Source organism: Rhinatrema bivittatum, chromosome 2 (genome assembly GCF_901001135.1).
Source record: "Rhinatrema bivittatum chromosome 2, aRhiBiv1.1, whole genome shotgun sequence".
Classification (NCBI taxonomy): Eukaryota; Metazoa; Chordata; class Amphibia; order Gymnophiona; family Rhinatrematidae; genus Rhinatrema; species Rhinatrema bivittatum.
Window position 1 is genome coordinate 577,859,451 of NC_042616.1, and position 22,517 is coordinate 577,881,967.

The 22,517-nt window shown below is 45.0% G+C and overlaps 1 protein-coding gene across 3 annotated transcripts in view; it reads right to left on the reverse strand.

Moving 5' to 3' along the window:
* Nucleotides 1–22,517, reverse strand: part of TWSG1 (twisted gastrulation BMP signaling modulator 1) — a 90,917-nt gene that overhangs the window by 57,594 nt on the left and 10,806 nt on the right. For 2 of the 3 annotated variants that reach the window (XM_029590999.1, XM_029590998.1), the window contains one exon: nt 13,857–14,016. In XM_029590999.1, coding sequence (XP_029446859.1) covers nt 13,857–13,976 — 120 coding nt within the window. In that variant the 5' untranslated portion in view covers nt 13,977–14,016. Of the gene's footprint in view, nt 1–13,856; nt 14,017–22,517 lie in introns of those variants that run through there. The other variant, XM_029591000.1, reaches the window with a different exon arrangement.

Genomic DNA, 22,517 nt, shown 5'->3' on the forward strand with positions numbered 1-22,517 from the left:
GTGGATAATACTTTAAAATCGTTGGCTCAGTGTGCTGCAGCAGTCAAAAAAGCAAACAATGTTAGGAATTATTAGGAAGGGAATGGTTAATAGAACAGAAAATGTCATAATGCCTCTATAATCGCTCCATGGTGAGACCGCACCTTGAATACTGTGTACAATTCTGGTCGCCGCATCTCAAAAAAGATATACCGTATTTTTCGCTCCATAAGACGCACCTGACCATAAGACGCACCTAGGATTCAGAGGGGGAAAATTAAAAAAAAAAAAAATTGTGCTAAACCGGCTCTGCGTCTGGGCGTCTTATGGAGCAAATTAGGGGAGTGCATAGCTTTTTTTTTTTCTCCCCATTTTGTTTTCGGGTCTGGGGAGGGCCATTTCGGTCCACTCCCCAGATCAGAAAACTTTTCTTTCTCTGGGAACCCCCCAAACCCCCCCCCCCCATCCCAACCCTTTAAATTAACAACCTCCACCCCCCTGACCCGCCGAATTAATTTCCTGCAACCACCCACCCTCCTGACCCCCCAAGACCTGCCGAATTAATTTCCTGCAACCCCCCACCCTCCTGACCCCCCCAAGACCTGCCAAACGTCCCTGGTGGTCCAGCGGGGGTCCAGGAGCGGTCCGGGAACGATCTCCTGGGCGTGAGCCGTCGGCTGCCAGTAAACAAAATGGCGCCGACGGCCCTATGCCCTCACTATGTCACTGAGACCGACCAATAGCAGCGGTCGGTCTCAGTGACATAGTGAGGGCATAGGGCCGTCGGCGCCATTTTGTTTACTGGCAGCCGACGGCCCACACCCAGGAGATCGTTCCCGGACCCCCGCTGGACCACCAGGGACGTTTGGCAGGTCTTGGGGGGGTCAGGAGGGTGGGGGGTTGCAGGAAATTAATTTGTCAGGTCTTGCGGGGGGGGGGGGGGTCAGGAGGGTGGGGGGTTGTAGGAAATTAAGTCGGCAGGTCTTGGGGGAGTCGGGGGGGTTTGTTAGATTTTTGTTTGGGTTTTTTTTTATATTCGCTCCATAAGACGCACATACATTTTCCCCCCACCTTTGGGGGGAAAAAAGTGCGTCTTATGGAGCGAAAAATACGGTAGTTGCGATGGAGAAGGTACAGAGAAGGGCAACCAAAATGATAAAGGGGATGGAACAGCTCCCCTATGAGGAAAGCCTGAAGAGGTTAGGGCTGTTCAGCTTGGAGAAGAGATGGCTGAGGGGGGGATATGATAGAGGTCTTTAAGATCATGAGAGGTCTTGAACAAGTAGCTGTGACTCGGTTATTTACACTTTCAAATAATAGGACGACTAGGGGGCATTCCAGGAAGTTAGCAAGTAGCACATTTAAGACTAATCGGAGAAAATTATTTTTCACTCAACGCACAATAAAGCTCTGGAATTTGTTGCCAGAGGATGTGGTTAGTACAGTTAGTGTAGCTGGATTCAAAAAAAGGTTTGAATAAGTTCTTGGAGGAGAAGTCCATTTACAGCTATTAATCGAGTTTACTTAGGGAATAGCCACTGCTATTAATTGCATCAGTAGCATGGGATCTTCTTAGTGTTTGGGTAATTGCCAGGTTCTTGTGGCCTGGTTTGGCCTCTGTTCGAAACAGGATGCTGGGCTTGATGGACCCTTGGTCTGACCCAGCATGGCAGTTTCTTATGTTATGTTCTTAAGAGTTATCACACATTTACAGGGATAACGTATAATACGTATGGCTCCTAAAGAAGAACTGCAGCTTTTATGGCTAAGAATTTCTCTTCGTTCTTGCGTTGCTCTGGATATATCAGGAAACATCTACATTTTTTACCTCTAAACAAAGCATCCTTATTACAAAAATATAAATGAAAGATATTACGGTCTTGCATAAAAACAAAAGTTACGAACAAGGTGGCATGACCTACATTTCCTTCATCAGAATTTTCCAGGAAATCAGTTAAGTTAGTAGGAACTTCCATCAAAGCATTATCTGCTGATCTTCTAGGAGCACGGAGGAAAAAGATCTTCTCTTCAGGGGGGAGAGCATTCTCTGGGATTAACAAAACTTCTTTCAAATAAGAAGCTAAAAGATCAGAAGGTATACTGAGAGGAATCCAGGGAAATTTGAGTATTCTCAGATTCAGAGAACAGAGAGAGTTCTTGATATTCTCAATTCTATGAGAAGTAGAAGACAAGGCTTTGATAGTAATGACCTGAACATCTTGAATCTTCACTAGATAGTTCTTTGGAGAAGAAGGTATCTGATGGAGACAAGTCAGAACTCATGAGATTGAAATTTGTTATGCAAGCCAGTAATCAAGAGAGACTAAAGAGGTAACAGATTTAACTACCATAACAGTCCAAAGACTATCTAGGGTAATAACTGCAGATTTGATAAAAGTAGCAGAATCATGAATAGCCAAAGAAGGAGCCTCAGTAGATGAAACAGGATCCTTCCCAGTCACAGAGGCAAGTTGTGGGACTAATCCCTCTGCACCAACCTGCACATCCAGAGGCTCTCGAGACTCTCCCTCTAAGTTCCGGCACTGAATCTGAATCGGTAAAACAGGAGTAGTAGAGTCAATAGATGAAATGGAGCCATTCAGAGGCCCGATCACGTCAGCAGAAGCGTCAGCAAGAGTGCGACACTAATGGGAAGACGCGGCTTGGAATAGCTGTCAGGGCTAAGGGAAACTTCCGCTGCTGAAAAGCTAGCATCCCCAAGTCCAGCCAAGTCAGCATCGACTGCCAAAACACGGGTAGGTACATATTCCAGCATAGTTGTCTGGCAAAGGGCAACCGACGATTCAGCCATCTTGCCCTGCCTAATAGCTCCTTTCTGCTTCTCCATCTCAGAAAGATTTCAGGTAAAATTTCAAAGAATAAAAAGGAGAATTCTTCCGGAGCTACTCAGGAACACATCTGCTATGCAGCTCCTACCTTAGTTTCCCCTGAAATAAAATCTTGGAGAACACCTGTGACAAGAACGTGACAAGTTAGAGTGCGGGGGGAGGAGAGGGATTCGTTTCAGAAGCTCTCAGCAAACCGATGCCATCTCCTACAGAGAGCTAGCAGCCATCTGCCATACGCTGAACAGGAAGCACCAGAGCCTCTCTGAGGCAGCAAGAATGAGCACTCTATAGCTCATGTTACCACCCACCTCTCCAGGCCTTTGCTGGAAACTTTTCAGCACTTGAGTAAACATCTAAAATGTCCCTGATGTTTCAAGGAAATTCCAAAAATGGTTCTCAGCACAGCTCTGAAGGATCCCGGGAAGGAAAAAAAAAAAAGTCACAGCCCTTCTTTATTAGTATGAATTAACCACTACTGCAAAATCCTTAAATCCTCCTCTAATCCATTATAAATGATGTACAAAAAAAAAACCAACACCACAGCTTCTGGAGTACATTGTATCGTAAATAAAAACTTGACTCCCTCCGATTTGTCCATGCAGTGCTTCATCTCTAAAAACAAAACAAAAAAAAAAACGACACTCACTTAGGGCCAGATGATAGCACCCAAGGCTTCAACTCCAGTACTAATTGCTACAAACTGTATAAAACAAGGCATTTAATGGATTAGCACCTTAGTGATAAACATTATGGTATACCAACCGCTAAATAGCAACAGCTTGCCCTGCGACTTCCCTGTAGCATGCAAAGGAAGACAGGTGAATTCTAATATAAAATTACCAGAAAACAAAGTTTACATTTTAAAAGAGAAAGGAAGGTATTAATTCTCCCATTCACAGCTAAAGGCTAATTTTAAAACTAGCACACATACGCCAATATACACACATCAGCACACAAGCAGAAATATGCTGCTTGTGTGCGCAGGCACTTGAAGGCGTATGTTTTAAAATATACCTCCTACACACAAGTATGCGACTAATCTTAAGAAACTGCTCGAGAAAACTTTTTTCATGTATCTTTTCTAGGACTTTGCCAGCTTTAATGTGCTTGTTTAGGCAGATTTTAAAACATGCTTATTTGAGGGACAACCCAATTTTTCCCAATTAGTCCACCATGTTGCCCAGTTAATATTGAGGTCTTCAAAATGTCTCTGGTTCTTTATCCTACATGCCCCCCCAGTTGACCCAGACCCCTCACCCTATCCTGTAAGCCCAAGAACTCAAGATCTACTGACTTGCTCCTCATCTGGAGCAGCAGTAAAGTTATATAGATAACAAGCCAATGCAAACCGCAGTATCCGGTTTTAAAATACAGAGTTACGCATATAACTGTTGGCTCTGCCTCGGAACGCCCATGCTCTACCCTCGTTTTTGATGCACGCATGGGTCTAAGCACGTACACTTCAGGTTTGTTTTTTTTTTAATACGTGTTGCTTGCGTGCAGCCCACCTAAGCACGTGGGAATTGTTGCATGAGCAACGCTTTTAAAATTGACCTCAACTAAGTCTATTTCTTAGAAAATATTTCTGAAAAAAGTTTTGAAAAGTTGCAATAGCTGTAACAGCAAGTTTGCTTACTGTAAATGATGTTTTCCATACATAGGATGAACTAGACATACTGTCTGGGATGTACACTAGGGGCAGCCTTGACAGAGCTTCTATGTGCCCATGAGTTCGGCTGTTCTAGTTCCATAGTGTGGATAGCCTTAAAGTTTCGAAAAGGAGTGGCGTACTGCCTTGCCCAGGGCGGCACCTGAAGAAGCCTGTTGATCTAGGAAATAATGTGATGTGAAGGTATGCAACCAAGGCCAAGTGGCTGCTCTGCAAATGTGCAGTAGTGAAACCATCCTGAAGATGGGCCACCGAAGCAGCTAATGCCCTCACTTGATGGGCCTTTGAATCCCCCGCGAGGGCCTCTGACTGCAGGGAGTAGCAGAAAACTATACACTGCGATATCCAGTTAGATAAGGTCCATTTGGCTATGGGACAGCCCGGAGTATTCGGGATGAAAGATAGGAATAACTGTGAAACTCTCGTCTGATTGTGTACAATGCTTGTAGTAAGCCAATGTACGTTTGCAGCCTAGAGTGCGGAGCGACTTCTCTCTTTCATTGGCATGTGGCTTTGGGAAAAATGTCGGCAGGGTTATAGTCTGGTTGTGATGGAACAAGAAACCACATCTGGCAAGAACGCGGGATGCATCCTTAGCATCAATTTGTCATGGTGAAACTGCAAGCAGGGGGGAATAGTGAACTAAGGCCTGTAGTTCACTAAGCTGTCTGGCAGAGGTTACTGCCACCAGAAAAAGCACTTTCCATGTAAGGTACTTTAAATGGCAACTTTACAGAGGTTCAAACGGGAGTAGCATAAGTTGTTCCAAGATTAGATTGAGGTCCTACGACGCCGGGGGCTTAGCCATCGGAGGATGCAACCTGAGGAGTCTTCTCATGAAACGTGTGACTAAAGAATGGTGAGAGACTGGTAGGCCGTTGTGCAGGTGATGATAGGCTGCAATTGTGCTTAGATGGACTCACAGGGACGTCATCGCTAGTTCAAATTGAAAAAGCGAGTGCAGATATTGCAATAGCAACTAAAGTGAGTAGCAAACGGGTCAATGTCCTGCCGCCTGCACCAGTCCTGTACCTAGTCCATTTGTTCCGATAGTTTTTCCTGGTAGACTGCTTTCGAGATGACACAAGGACCTCCTGTATTTTCCTTGGGATTTGCCAGTGGCTTAATATCACCCTTTCAATCTCCAGGCAGTGAGGTGCAGGGAGGTCTGCATGGGATGGAGAAGTGATTCATCATTCTGAGTCAGAAGGTCCTCCCTCTCCGGAAGAAGGAGGGGAGGCGTCACGGAGTGTTACACTAGGTATGTGTACCAGGGTTGCCTGGGCCACGCCGCAGTGATGAGAATGAGGTCCGCAATTTCCTCCATGCACTTCTGAATCATTCTTGTCAGTAGAGGAATCGGGGGATAACAGTAAAATAGATCCTCTTTCCACGGAATGAGAAATGCATCTGGAGCAAATCTTTCCCTGCTGGGGAAGACTGAGCAGAAATTGTTCACCCTTCTGTTGACCGTCGCAAAGAGGTCCATGCAGGGCAATCCCCACTCCTGGAATAGACTGTCTGCTACCTCTTGGGAAAGAGCCCATTCGTGGGGGTGGAAAATTCTGCTGAGTTTGTCTGCCCTGGTGTTGGCCACACCAGGTAGGTACATGGCTTGCAGGGAGATTGATTGCTTCTCCACCCATTCCAGGATTGCTTCTCCACCGATTCCAGGATTGCCTGGAGGGTCCTTGTCCTCAAGGAACAGGACCCTCCTTTGTTGATGTAGAACATGGCCACTTGATTGTCCGGGTGGATCATGACTACCTTGCCACAAACTAGGTGATGAAAGGTGTGGCGAGTGTTATCACCTGCAGTTTCAGAAAGTTGATCTGCTGAGACTGCTTCTATGGAAACCAGAGGCCTTGCATCTGTAGGAGGTCCCAGGAATGCTCCCCAACCCTTGGTGAAGGCATCCATGGTTAGAATGAGCTGATGAGACGGAGCGCAGAATGACATCCCTCCCACCAGGGAAGCTAGGGCCAACCACCAGCATAGCTCCTTCTGCATGGATGGGGTGCAGTGCACTGTTCGGGAGAGCGGACGGATGAACTTATCCACTGTTGCTTGAGGCCCCTTTGCAGGCGCCGCATGTGAAGGTGAGTGTGAGGAACCATGTATATGGCCGCTGCCATGTAGCCCAGGAGCGTTATGATTCCACGTGCAGAAGGGATCCTGCATCACATGAGCTGCGCCACTAAGGATTAAGGCATTTCAGCTCAATTGGACGGTAGGAATTCTTTCCCCACTGTCATGTTTATTGATGCCCCAATGAATTGGAGCAGCTGAGAGGGTTTGAGGCTGGACTTTTTAATAGTTTATTACGATCCCCAGGCTCTCCAAGCATTGGATTGTCTAGATCAGGTGACTTTGCAATTGGGTGGCACTCAACATGACTATTAGCCAGTCATCCAAGTATTGGAACAGCTGGATGCCCTGTTTCCTCAAGTGGGCCACCGCTACCACCAGACATTTTATAAACACTCTGGGCACAGACGAAAGTCCAAAGGGAAGGACTTTGTATTGGTAATGACAGGCATTCACCTGGAAACATAGGACCTCGGGTGCATTGGAATGTGGGAGTAAGCATCCATGAGGTCCAGCGAGCACATCCACTCGTTAGGCTGAAGGAAAGGCAGAACAGACTTCAGAGACATAATCTTGAATTTCTCTCTTCGTAAAAATTTGTTGAGGGACCGTAGGTCCAGGATAGGGCGGAGCCCCCCTTTCTTCTTGGGGATGAGGAAGTATTGGGAGTAAAACCCTTTGTTCCACTTGTAAAATGGGCACCTGCTGAATGGAGCGGTGTTGGAGGAGGCACCGAACTTCGTCCTGAAGTAAGGTAGTCTGTGTCTGAACCCCGGCATCAGACCAGGTGTGGAAGGGTGGGTTACCCTTGAAGTTGAGAGAGTAGCTTTCTTTTACAATGTGGAATACCCACTGTCAGAGGTGATCGCCGCCCAAAAGCAGTAGAAAAAGGATATTCTTCCTCCCACTGGTGGCTGTGGCAGCAGCCCCGCTATACTCAAAAACCCTGCTAACTCATGGGTTTGGTGGGCTGAGGCCTGCCCCAGCTAGTAGCCTGCTGGGGCTGTTGTCTACTGAGCTGGTAGATGGGTGGGCGGTAGGTCAGGTACATTCTGAACTGGCACCTGTGTTGATACGGATGTCAGAAACCTGAGGGGTACCGTCTGCTTGCGCTTCGCTAATCTCCCGGAAATGAGAGCGAGAGGACCGCTACATTCTGTTTCTTCAACAGGGAGACCATCTCTGTAGCTTGTCTCCAAACAAGTTGTCCACCTTGCATGGAAGGTCCATGAGCTTGTCGTGGACATCTTCGCATATAGCGCTAGCTCTCAGCCAACCCAGCCATCATGCCGTGATTCCACCTGCTGACATCCGGAGAAACATGTCAAAAGCTTCAAATTGTTCATAGTAGATGTCTCGGGCATTCCTCCAGGTCAGTGAATGGCTGTGGGGATGAGGTGGGGCTTCAAGGACTGCAGGAAATCGTACAGGTACTGGGTGTTATAAAATTGGTGCTGCTGTATATCTTTGTATTCAGCATGCTCACCTGGTATGTCCTCTTCCCAAAGTCGTCCAGATATTTAAAATCTCTACCCGGTGGGGTGTTGGAGTGGAGGAGAGTCTTTTTGGACCGCTTCATTGTGGATTCCACAACCACCAAGGCATGGGGAAGCTGCACCGCTCTGTAAGGTGGCAACTGCTGCATCCTGAACTTCAGGTCGGTTTTCTCGAGGTGGGCCGAGTCGAGAATGGGGAATCTCAAGCCTTTGCCATTACTGCATCCAAAAGCATGGGACAGCAAGGCAGTGGGCTCCACTGAACTTCGAGGATTTTGAGAATACCCATGGCCTCTGCGCAGGGGTCTGGGATCTTTTTCATCTCAACACCCAGCTGAGACCCCACCTTCTCCATGAATTTTGAATAAGAAAGGTCTTCTGGGGAAGAGAAGGATTCCAGCTGCTCCTCAGGTGGGTCCAAAGGGATCCCCATGGAGGAACCTGGAGAGGAAGGGGGGGGATTCCTCTGGTGCAGCATCAGGTTGAGGCGACGTAGGGGGATGTTCGCCATGGTATTCTACTGGAGAGCGTTCCCCAGGAGATGGTGATGGAGAATTACTTGGTTGTGAAGGATGGTCCGATGAAGGACGCGACGGACCCTCAACTGCCTTCTCCCAGGTATGAAACAATTGAGAAAGGATCTGGGAGATCCGAGTCATGGCCTGTGATGCTAATATAGCCTTATTAGACTTCATCTGTTGCCCCCCTGGCTTGGAGGAGACTGTCGCCTGAAGGATGTCCGAAGGCGGCCCACGGACATGGAGTCCTGTGTGTTCTGTCACGGAGACTTGTGCCATTTTTGCAGAGGCTCTTGCAATTGAGGGGAAGCACTCTTGTGTTTGGAGACTGAGGAAAGGTCAGAGAATACGTGCTCAGATGAGCTGGAAGATAAGTGCTCTGAAAGGGGCTCAACATCCGATAGCTCTAACTAGAGGCGCTCTCCTGGTGGGAAGTCCCGGTCTTCCGCTGGACGCCTCTTGTGTTGGTGCTGCTCTGTAGGCTGGGGTGCCAAGTGCTTCAGAGATTGTGTATCGGGCGCCGCCAGCTGTGTAAATTTTTTTTCCCATGTCAAGTGCATCACGGTTTCCCGCGTTCGGCTGGAAGAATGGCGCTAATGCACCACTGCATCAGTAGCGCCTGACTCATCCCTGCGATCGTCCACGGGTTTTGCTACTGATGGATACGCCAGGGACTGCGTCAAACGGCGCTGATCTGGTCATCGTGCTTGGAGCATACGCTCACTTTGAAGTCACAGTCGATGCACTCATGCGTCCATGTGGCGCATCTCCCCACTCATGCCACTTTTCCAGGTGTGGGATCTGTCTCGCGCCTCTGATGGTTTGCCCGCTGTGCCCTTGGGCCTAGGGGGCTGTAGGGAGGACGCTCTTTATCTTGGCTGGATTCTTGCGTAGGTAGGTATAATTTAAGGAAGAGAGAGGTATAATTTGAGGAAGAGAACCTAAAAAGAACTGCAAATTCAAATAAGAGATCTGTGTAGTTCTGGTTTTCAAATTTTGAGTCGTAATAGGTGAACCGAATGCTATCATGTCTAGTAAAGCAAGGTAAACTAAGATTTTACAAGAATGATAAAAGCAGCTAAACTTCTTGCCCATCAATTGAAAATGGTTAATTAGAGGCTCCATACATAAAAAAGCTTCGGATGATCAGGGAAAAAGAATGGAGTCACCTGAAATATGCACTGCTTAGGGACTAATGTCATTTATGTACTTTAAGTTTATGTAGATCCGAGGAAGGATATTAAACTCTAACCTTTATCGTTTATTCAAACTTGGTAAGAACAAAGTCTAGACTGCAGCAGAAATGATGGTAGCCGTTAACGCAATGAAAGTGAGGTCCAGGACAAGATGGATTTCAGTTAGGCTTTTATAAAAACTTTTGATAAATCTTAGTTGCCTTCTAAATTATAAGATATTTTTAATTCTGTTTTTAGAAAACACATTTACAGCAACCTTGCTGAATGCATCAACATCAGTTATTGTAGGTTTATTTCCTTCTTCAACTGGGACTAAACTATTAGCCAAAGTTCTAGCCATGAAACTGGAAATAAATCCTCCATCCATGGTAAACTGAGACAAGGTGAGCTTTGCTAAAGGTAGACAAGGGATGAATAAGTTTAGGCTTCTTCTGATTTGATTCACAGGACAGAGCAGAAAGGGGAGGACACTATCCATTTATCAAATGATGCAGAAAAGCATTTGATAGCGTGAAGTGGAAATTTATGTTGAAGTCCTTCAGAAAGTGGGAATAGGCTTCAGTTTTATGCAATGAATAAAGGACCATGTGTACCAGACCAAGGGTGGTTGTGCAAATGAAACCATTTTAGATTATATCACTCTGGCAAGAGGTATGCAACAAAGATTGCTCCTTGTTACTGTTATTTGTAATAGGGCTGGAGGATTTTTTGCAAAACATTTGGCAGACTAAGGGGCCGATACAGTAAAAGTTGCGGGAGAGCGTGCACAGGCCACTCTTCTGTGCGCACGATTCTGTATTCAAATGAGGGCCCATGGCAAAAAGAGGCGCTAGGGACACTAGCGCGTCCCTAGCGCCTCTTTTAGGACAGGAGCGGCAGCTGTCAGCAGGTTTGAGAACCGATACAGTACAGTGAGCTCCAGTGGAGCGCACTATACTGTATCGGCCTGCTAGGAAATTAAAAAGGTATATGGTGGGAATGTGGGAGGGTCAAATATTAAAATGCTCATGGGCATTTTTGTATATGATGTTTTGTTGTGTTATGGATTCATTAGAATCCATTCCAAAATTGGAAGAGATTAGAAAGCCTGCCAAACTTTCATAGACACAGAGAAATGTTAAAAGCCATTTTTGTGAGTAAAACAATGGTCTAACCTATTTATGGGTAAACATATGTGCAGAAATTCACTTAGGGGTGAAAAATTTCTCAAAATTTTGAAGTGATTAGAGAACATTTCCCCCCCCCCAGAATAAGTGAACAAAGAACATGGAATAAAGTATCACACATGAAAAAGTCAGTAACAGGAGCAGGATGTGCGATGATAAAGTAGCGCTGTTCCATCTCAAAAAGCCTTATCGCATACAAAAGAGGAGAGTTTTCAATATGCTGACTGAACTGATTTATTCATGAATATTCGAAGTCAGTCCAGTTCCCCCATTGTGAAAGCATGCACACACTTAACTGCTATGAGGAGAAAACTTTTCATCTAAAAAGAATCTAGATGGGTAACTAGTAGACTGCCTTTGAATATTTGTGAATAAATCAGCTCAGTCGGTATATGGAAAAAAACAAACCTCTCCTCCTTGTACGAGACAGTTCTTTTTGAGATAGAACAGCATTACTTTATCGTCGCACATCTCACTCCTGCTTTTCCAGAATAAAACAAATTTGGGTAAAAACAAATATATACAATGCTTATTTTAGCATAAAAAAAACTGTTTTCAAGATTAAAAAAAAAAAAAAAAAAAAAAAAAAAAAAGGAGTAGCAGCTATAGTCCGAGAACCAGGGAAGCCAGGGTTCAAATCTCACCGACACTCCTTGTGACCTTGGACAAATCACTTCATCCTCCACTGCCTCGTGTACAAATTCAGGGCCTGATTTACTAAGGCTTTTCTCCCATTCTGTGTCTTTGGAAAAAAATGCTTAGTAAATGAAGGCCTTAGGTTGTAAGTCCTCTGGGAACAGGGAAATACCTATGGGACCTGTAACTTGCCTTGATCTACCAAAGAAGAGGTGTAAACTAAATAAATAAAAACACAAATATGCTTGCAGATATATATTTAAAATGCTTATATTACACCTACAGCAGACCAGCTATGCTAAGTAGATTACATAAATACAAAACAATTAAAACACAAACCACACAACAAATAGCAACCCAAAATGTCTATTGTAACAATGTACATTTATTGACAACTGAACTACAGCCATTATAGCTTAGAGCAGTGGGTCTCAACCTTGTTCCCATCATGACACACCTGACGGACCACGCTCACGTGCGACACACTGCTCATTACAATTCATGGTGGAAATAAAAAATAATATTGGACCTCTATTTTGTTTTGTTAAGAATGACACAAGGGAAAGACAAATATTCTGTCCGAACAGAAACTGCATAAATAATAAACATCCCATACCAAAACACCAAGTTCCAGTACTCAAACAGTAACCACCTTACCTAAGAAAAGGCAACACTGAAAATATTACACCAGGTCTTAAGACACCAATACACCTATTAGGAAAACAGAGCAAGCCAGGCTGCTATATAGAGCCCTACACAGAAACTACACGTCAGCAGAATACCTCACATGTGCAGACCCTCACCTAACAAAGAATAGAGGGACTATAAAGCATAATTAGAAACTTGCAGATAAAAACTGAATTGGAAACCGCAACAAGCCAGAGAGGCTGTATGCACAGTGTAACAAAGGAAAAAGAGAAACGTCACCCATCCTCAAAACATATCAAGAAATATAAAATCAATAGTAGTAAAACCATACTAATAAAAATAAGATTTCCAAATAGCTGATGAATGGAATGTCCAATAATTAAAAAGTCATAAAAAAAATTCTAGATAACAATAAAACATTTCAAAATAGCAGACACAAAGTCCCAATAATGAAAAATAAGGATACAATTTTGCTTTGCTCTGCATGCTTGGGAACATTTCATATCCAGGTGCCCTGAGATTTGTTTTGAATTCGCAGGAGGGGGGATGGTTTGCTTGCAACTTTCTCCTCTCTGTCACACACACATGCTCTCTCTCTCACTTACATAGGCTCTCAATCACACACATAGGTTTTCAATCACTTACTTACATACATGCTGTCACACACACACGATCTCAAACATATGCTTTCTCACTCACTCTCTCCCCCCCCCCCACCAACTAGCAGCAGCAGCCGCCTCCTCCACTTCCAGCTCTCACGGACTCGAAAAAAAAGACTCCCTTCTACCGCAGGGGCTGTCACGCCTCTTTTGGTCCACACCGTGCTGCTCTTCTTCAGGCCGATGCTGCACGCACTAGCATGGTCTCTTCTCCCCGAGAAGAGACCACTGTAGATCACTTCGTCTTCTGGGCTGGGGGGGGGGGGGGGGCCGGGAAGCAGAGATCATACTGGTGCTGCTGACTCCATATCTCCTGATATTGTCAAAGGACTCAAGGAAATGGTCAGCTTTGGCACTTCTAGAAGTCTGGAGTGTGAAAAGATCTGATCACTCACGGATCTGCTCATTTATGTTTGAGCTTACCGTACATTGTATTCCATCTATGGTTTAGCTTCAGGAGGGGTTCCTACTCTCGAAACTAAGTTTAGTATGATGCAAAGTCAGGAGTGAGCCTCAAGCCTCCAGCAGGCTGAATGCACCTTGAGTACTTCTTTCTCAGGCCTGTGTGTTCCTCTATCTTTTGTGCAAGGAAGCAAAAATTCTTCTTGTAAACAGGGGGTCAATGAGAGTTTATCCTGAGGCCCACAAAACTAGTCACTATCAGTTATCCTGAGTGTGGCCAAAGCTCAGGTAACCCCGATTACACCCAGTATGGTATTTCTTATGGTGGCATAAGTCAAGCTGTTTTATTTTTTTTAATTTTTTGCCAGGGGACAATGGGTGGGAGCCAATTTTAATTTTCACAGAGCACCAGTTAACCTAGAGCCAATTGGTCTTTTTCGGCCATTGTTTATTTTTAACTGTGATACTATGTTCAGGTGTTTGAAAACAAACTTTTTGTATACGCTTAAAAGTCATAAAGGGAAGCCAAAATGCAAGCGTTTTATCTTACCTGTATAAGGCACTTGCTGACATCACTGGCACAGAGTGCCTTGTTGCAGCCCCATGTTGGCTGGACCCAGGAAAGGGATAGCAAGGAAGTAAGTGTAAGGATAATGTACTGTGACCTCATGTTCTGTCACCAAGAACAATGGCTTGAATCTCCAGAAGCCCTAAAACAGAGGTAATAAACACAAGGCAGCAAAGAAACATGGAATTATGAAAGCAGATAAGGACTGCAAGCTCATCTAGTTTGCCCAGTTTGCTTCCTGGTGCAATACTATCAATCCTAAGAATGTAAAAACATAACTTTTTAAAACTATTGAACTGTACATGATTGACTGATTAAAATTGTATATATCTAGAAGACATTTCATGTATACACAGTGTATTACAACCCCCACCAAGAGTCACAACTCAAAACTATATATATATATATGGCTTAACGCAATATTACCAAACAATATAAGTGCAAGGATAGAGTAAGTTCCTGGATAAATTTTCAAATCAATTATTTATTAATGTTTCATCACGGCAACTCCTTATTCAAAATGCATTCCTTAGATAAAATCCCCCAACACGGTCCCGTGTTTCGCCTCCCGGCTGCCTTGGGGGGGGAATACATTCAACAATATCTGAAAGCGCAAACATATTGTTGGATATATTAACGCAATATTACACAGCACTCATTACATTACATAATATCGTAGTAATAAATTTATATACATTGTGATTTAGCAAGTTTGCTTACCGTAAACGGTGTTTCCGTAGATAGCAGGATGAATTAGCCATGCTGTCATGGGATCTGTCCGTCAGGTCCAGAAGGCGGAGCTTGATAAAGCAGAGGTTAGACTTTTAGTCCCTCTGCGGCTGCGCGTGGTTTCCCGCGCAGGAATAACAGAATCACCTCAGTCTGTAATTAAGCTGTAATAGTCAAAGACGTAGTGACTGCCAGGGAGGAGGGTGGGTCAGCATGGCTAATTCATCCTGCTATCTACGGAAACACCGTTTACGGTAAGCAAACTTGCTTTTCCCGTCGATAGCAGGGCTGAATTAGCCATGCTGTCATGGGAGTCCAAAGCATGAATCACGTTGGTCATCTGCAGCTGCAGTACGTGATTAGGACGATGTGGCAGTCACTGTAAATTAGGTGACAAAGAGTTCAATACTGCTCGTCCAACCTTAGCATCTTGTGAGGTTTGTTGATCGAGGCAATAGTGCGAAGTAAAGGTATGCAGTGATGTCCATGTGGCCGCTTTGCAAATGTCTGCAGGCTGGACACTACTGAGATGTGCCCAAGAAGTAGACCAAGCTCGTACTTGGTGGGCGGTAGGTGTAGAAGACAAAGGGAATTCATGAGTCTTATAACAATATTGAATACATTGGACAATCCAACTAGAAATGGTTCGCTTGGAAACTGGTAGACCCAGTGCCTTAGGATCGTAGGAAAGGAATAACTGTGAAGGTCTGGAAATGGCCTGAGTCCTAGACAGGTAACACTGCAGCACTCGTCTACAGTCCAAGGTGTGAAGTCGCTTTTCCCTATCACATGAATGGGGTGAGGGAAAAAATGTAGGAAGTTCAATGGTTTGGTTGATATGAAAAGAGGAAACCACCTTCGGTAAAAAAGATGGGTGTGTTCGGAGAACTACCTTTTGAGGAAAAAACTGCAAGTAGGGAAAATAGTGTACTAGTGCTTGCAATTCACTTACTCATCGTGCTGAAGTAACAGCCACTAGAAAAACCACCTTCCAGGTTAAGTATTTGGGGTGGGCCTCGTCCAGCGGTTCGAAGGGAGGTAGCATGAGACGCTCCAAAATGGTGTTGATGTCCCACGGCACTGTCGGTTTAGCGACAGGTGGTCGGATGCGATACAGTCCTTTAATGAAACGAGAAAGGAGTGGATGTGTAGAAATAGTGGCATTGTTATATAGTCCATGGTAAGCTGAGATTGCACTTAGGTGCACGCGAATGGAGGATGCTGCTAATCCAGCGTCAAAAAGTGTACATAAGTAATCAAGTAACTTCTCTGGAGGACAAGTGATTGGTTGCAAACTGTGTTTAGTACACCAAAGAGAATAGCGATGCCATTTATATTGATAGTTTCGTCTGGTGGATAACTTTCTGGATTCTAACAAAATCAATTGAGCACGGTTGGAGATACTATAATCGGTTAAAGTGCTCCGTTCAAGAGCCATGCTGTCAAATGAAGAGATGCATGCATGGGGTGCAGTAATGTCCCTTGATCTTGAATTAAGAGATCTGGACGTCGTGGAAGTGGAATCGGAGGTTCCTGCGACAGGCGGAGGAGAAAACTGTACCATGGTTGACGAGGCCATGCGGGGGCAATGAGGATTAAGGAGGCTTTGTCCTCCATGCATTTCTGTATTGTTCTTGATATGAGAGGAATTGGAGGAAAAGCATATAGTAGATTCCGCGACCAAGACAGTAGGAAAGCATCCTGGGCTTCTCTGTGGAGACTGGGTCGTATGGAGCAGAAATGAGGAAGTTGTGTATTGTTCTCCGTCGCGAAGAGGTCGATTATTGGGGTTCCCCACTGATTGAATACATGTTGGGCGACTTCCCCCTGGAGCGCCCATTCGTGAGGATGGAAAATGCGGCTTAATCTGTCCGCTCTCACATTGTCCACTCCGGGAAGGTAGGTGGCTTGCAGATGAATGCAGTGGAGATGTGCATGCTGGTATATTAACAGGGTTTCCTTGCATAGGGCCCAGGACCCTGTTCCTCCCTGCTTGTTGACATAAAACATGGCCACTTGGTTGTCCGTATAAATCATTACTCTGCGACCTTTTAGATAAGGTTGAAAGGTGAGAAGCGCCTTCCTGATCGCTCTGAGTTCCAATAAATTGATCTGTAGAATTTGTTCGGCAGGACTCCAGAGACCTTGTGTCTCGTAGATGTCCAAATGGGCTCCCCAGCCCTTTCTTGAGGCGTCCGTCGTCAGGACTAAGTCGTGATTCGGACTGCGAAATAGAGCTCCCTTGGAAAGAACAGTGGGGTTCAGCCACCACGAGATGTCTTGCTGCATGGCTGCAGTAATTGTGATCATGTGAGTCAATGGTTGAATATGTTGTTTCCATTGACGTTTTAATCCCCACTGAAGTCGTCTCATATGGAGCCTGGTGTTGGATACTGTAAAATTGGCTGCTGCCATGTGTCCCAAGACTACTAGCAAGTGTCTCGCAGTCGTGGTATGACTTCTGTGAAGATGTTGAAGAAGAGGTTGTAAGAGGAGCTGTCTTTCCGTTGGAAGGTAAGCTCTGCACCGTGTGGTGTCGAGACGGGCTCCTATGAATATCAACTGTTGTGTGGGTTGAAGATGGGATTTCGCGAAATTGATGATCAACCCCAATTCCTGCAGACAGTTGATTATCAGGTGAAGATGGTCTAGCAACATTTCTCTTGATTGAGCTACTATCAACCAGTCGTCGAGATACGGAAAAATTGTCATGCCTTGTTTCCGCAGATGAGCCACCACTACTACCATGCACTTGGTAAAGACTCTGGGGGCCGCAGATAGGCCGAAGGGAAGAACCCGGTACTGGTAATGAATGTTCTGGTATGTGAAGCATAGGTATTTCCAGGAGTTGGAGTGGATTGGTATATGGGTATAGGCATCTTTGAGATCGATGGAGCACATCCAATCGTTGGGTTGTAGTAGAGGGAGAATTGTCTTCAAAGACACCATCTTGAATTTTTCCTTTATTAGGAATTTGTTGAGCTCTCTCAAGTCTAGTATGGGGCGTTGTCCCCCCGTTTTCTTTGGCACAAGGAAGTAAGGGGAATAAAACCCCTTGTTGACTTGGGCTTGCGATAATTTCTGAATGGCTCGTACTTGAAGAAGGGAGGAGATTTCCGATTGTAGCTGATTCTGTGAATTTGTGTACTGGTTTGGGGGAAAAAATGGCAGGTTCGGTTTGTGAAGAAACTGCAACTGATAACCGGTTCGGACTATCTGTAACACCCAGTGGTCGGATGTAATGCATTGCCATTTTGGGAAGCATGCCTGAATCTTTCCTGGTGGAGCATGGAGAGAAAGTGGTGGCTGTGGACTCAAAAAGACTGAGCGGGTTTAGCAGCAGTCGTGGAGAGTTGTTGTTGCGGGCGTTGGGCACGGGCTCTACCTCGACGTGATGATTGAGACTGTTGGGGCTGCTGCTGCGGTCTCTGATAATTAGAATAAGTTGGAGGTCGATATGGTTGATAGGACCGATAAGGTCTTCGACCATAACTCGAACGGCGATTAGCAGGATAACTACGTCTAGGAAACTGAGACGATGTCGATGATTGCAGTGACTGAACTGCCATGGCCTCGTCTTTGAGTTTCCCCACGGTTTCCTGGAGTTTCGTTCCAAAAAGATTGTCTCCAATACAAGGGAGATTAGCCAGCTTATGATGGACATCCTCTCGAATTGAACTCGAACGAAGCCACGCCGTACGTCGGGCTGCGATGGAGACTGCGGATGCTCTTGAGGAATTTTCCATTCCTTCATAAATGGATCGGAGGAGATGTCTTGTGCACTCTTCCATATCATGTAACGTTTGTGGGGGATTTGTAGCCGACGTTGATAAAAGGCCTTTAGTTGCCTGAATGCAATCATAGAGGTATTGAACCATATAGAATTGATGGTTCAAGATTCGGGTTGTTAACATAGAATTTTGAAAAATTTTTCGTCCCACTTCATCCAAATATCGGTTATCCTTATTTGGGGGATATGAAGAATGGGACCTCATTTTCTTAAAGCGCTGCATAGCGGACTCCACCACAATGGATTCATGTGGAAGCTGTGGCAGGGAATAAGGTGCTTCCTTCTTCATCCGAAATTTTAAGTCAGATTTTCGTGAAACAGCCGTGATAGATTGAGGCGTCTCCCACGACTTTAGAAGTACTTGGTGAAGTAGTTCATGCGGTGGAATAGACAGTGGTTCACCTGGCATATCGAAAATACGAAGAAGACCTAGGGTTTCAGCACGTGGGTCCGCTTCTTTTTGTAGTGGTAATTTTAAGATCTGTCCCATTTTCTCTAAGAACCGGGGATATGTAAGATCTTCCGGTGGTGAATATGGTTCCACCGGTTGTTCCATAGGATCCGAAGGAAACCCCGTTGAAGAGGACGGGGAGAGGGATGGCGACGGTGAGTGAGAATCCCGAAAAGTATGCACGCTTAGTGCGGGCGAAACATGATGCGCTGAAGCAGGAGATAGTGGTTGTGTTTGCTGCATAGACCGTAGCTTTGGTAATCTACTACCTGTATCCTGTAGACTATCTTGAGGAGGCATGCTGAAAGTGGACTCCATAGTCTCGAAGAAACCAGACAAGGATTGAGAAAGCTGGAAAAAAGCTTCCTTCGCAGTTTCCGGCATTTGTGGTCGCTGACCAGTCTGGATTGCAAGTTGCGGTGAAGGAGATTGAGGCGCAGGAGTATGGGATCTACTTTTTGAGTATGACCGATGAGAAGGTGATCTGGAACTTGATGTCTTCGTAATCGATTTAGACTGGGAAGACGAGATTGATGATGCGGGTTGCACCCGTCTAGATATTTTAGACGTCGGCGGGCTACCGGAAGAACGATGAGTATGCAAATGTTCTCGTTGGCTATGAGCTCGGGTATGTGAACCATGTCGTCTCTTACGTTTGTGAGATGAGGATTCACAAGTAGGATGGGAGCTAGATGAAGCTGTAGAATGGGAGGAATGATGTTTCCTTTTTCGGTGGACCAACACTGACTGGACACCTTGCACCAACTCCCCCCGATTTGATTTTCCCGAAAGGGAATACCATTCTTTTGGTCGCTGTGTGCTCTCTTGAACTCTCTGTTTAGTAGAAAGAGATTTTGACTGGGACCCCGCAGGCTTTACAATATCCGTGGGTACCGTAGATGTGTCTATATTCACTGGCTCGTGGATAGAAGAGCTCTGAAGAAGTGTCTGCGCAGAAGTAGGGTGCTGCGTCTGCTGCGCAGAAAAAGTATGTTGCGCCGGTTGCGCTAGCTGCGCAGTAGAAAGCACATGTAGGTGCGCCGTCGCTTGTTGAGGCGCCGACTGCGCGGCGGTCTGCGCCGAAGACGATCTTTGCGGCGCCACTGGCGCAGATGAAGTCGGCTGCGCAGAAGGTAGTGCTGTCGACTGCGCGAAGGAATGATGTGTTGCGCCGGTAAGATCCACCATCGGCGCCGGTTGCGCAGAGAAGGGGTGCGCCGTTGAGCGCGCAGCAGAATGCTTGCGCGGTTTTGCCACCTTTTTACGGTGCTGCGCCGACGAAGAGGGCGGAGTGCGTTCCTGCGCCTTAGTATGGCGCGTATAATCATGCACAGACTTACTTGAATGTAAAGTACGCCCTGCGCCGTGCTTGGCATGTTTAGTAGAAGAATGCGGTTCCCGAAGAGGGAACCTACCCCTTTGAAAGTCAGAGCCCTGACTTTTTTCTGAAAGATTTCCACAGGAAGTTGGTCTCTTTTTCTGATGATGTCCCGGTGAAGACTGCACTTCAGAAGGATCCGAAGTGGTTAAAAGTTCCTGAATGCGGTAGGCTCTCTGTTTTTGTGCTCTTGGGGACATCTTGGCACAGAACTCGCATTCTTTTATGTTGTGATGAATTCCGAGGCAGCGATAACAGCGGTCATGACCATCTGTTTTCGCCATAACTCTGCCGCATCGGCAACGTTTAAATCCTGATTTGGACATTTTTTGACGAGAAAAAAGCTCCGCGTGCGTTCTGGCGCGCGGAAAAACAGACTGAGGTGATTCTGTTATTCCTGCGCGGGAAACCACGCGCAGCCGCAGAGGGACTAAAAGTCTAACCTCTGCTTTATCAAGCTCCGCCTTCTGGACCTGACGGACAGATCCCATGACAGCATGGCTAATTCAGCCCTGCTATCGACGGGAAAATCAATGTATCATGCTTTTATTATAACATATCACAGAATGGACCAGACTAGCGGGAAAGATTAACAACTTCCAGAATAAAACATCCACAAATATATATGGCTTTATATATCAAAAATGGTGCTACAGCGTCTGAGACGCTGTAGCGCCATTTTTGAATCCCTAGAGAGACTTTAAATTTCGGTCCGGGGTAATACGGAATATATTGGCCTGATTTGAGAGTTATAATTCCCCTGAAGAAGACTGACACCTCAGTTGAAACATGATTCATGTTGGGATGTTTAAAATTCAACAGCAATGCACTGTAGCTGCTTGATTGAAAATATTTACGGCTAAGTATTCTATTTTCTGAATTTGACATTTAAAGAATGTCTGAATTTGACATTTCTGAATTTGACATTTAAAGAACGTTAGTTTTAAGAAAGGTTGAAAATTGATATGTTGATATAATTAGTTTGAATAAAGGTAACCGGTGGGTGGACAAATGACAATAAATGATTACAAAATAAGAAGCTCTTTAAGCTGATAACAGCCTGCGGCCCATTGCGTGGTGAGAGGCTGCAGATTACACTATTTGAGCAAAAATCTTTATGATATTGTCATTTGTTGGGTAACTAATTTGTTGCACAAAAATTTTTTTGAAAAGTGTATGTTGGAAATATTGAGTGGGTTTAGTCTCCTCTCTCCTTTGTTTTGTGATTAACTTGGAGAGGTAGTTGCTTCGTAAGTGTTTGATTATTTATATATCACCCTACAGAACAACATATGTATTCCCAACATTCACACACATTCATTCAACATACCACATTTAAATCACATAAATAGATCCCACAACAAAATACCCAATGAATATTCAAACCCTCATTAACCCCAACAAGGTCCCTTGTTTCACCCTCCACAGGCTTCTTCAGGGGGTTATAGTGGCTAATTCTTCCTCTCAGCGGATAACATTGGCTAGTTCTTCATCTAACACTTCAATAGCTGTGATTATTTCCATCAGCACCAGCTTGTTCCTCAATGTGTATCACACACTCATCCTCCTAGAAAGTCTGTAGCAAAAATACCAAATAAAATTAAAAAACACTAACACGCCCCGCTCATATATTCAAACATTCATCTGTTACCAAACACACTCACCACCTCAGTACCGATAACACGACCATATTTTGTTCTCCCCGTAACTCATAACCTCCATATCACACCATACTTTTCCACAACGGTTTTTATCTAGAGCCACAAAAAGTACAAAAAACCTTTTAAAACCACATAACAATCATAGGTCACCAATATCATTCACAAATACTTCCCCTTACCTCAAATAGTAACAATCATTGAAACACTCACAGGATATTAATCATCTCCAATCCCACAAACACAAGATAATACCTCTCCCCTACTAAAACACAGACCAATATTTAGTATAAGTACAAAAATTCTATTAACAACGCTTAACCACAAAATGTTTTAAACCACAATTCAAATTCAACACCAACCTTACAAACCAGAAAGATTGAATCCTTTCAATGAAGACACCACACACCGGAGCCACACACAATGTGGGCGATGCCGCCCATGTAAACTGATGCACAGAACATCTTTAAATACCCACTATAGCCAATCAAAGCACACCCCTCAATTTTTGCTGACCAATCTAGTCATAGCTCTCCCATGTCATCCCAATCACCTATCCACATCTAATAAAATGCTTCCCATTCCACATTCCCATTCAAAACCCGAGTGGACGATGTTCTCCACCAATAAATAAACC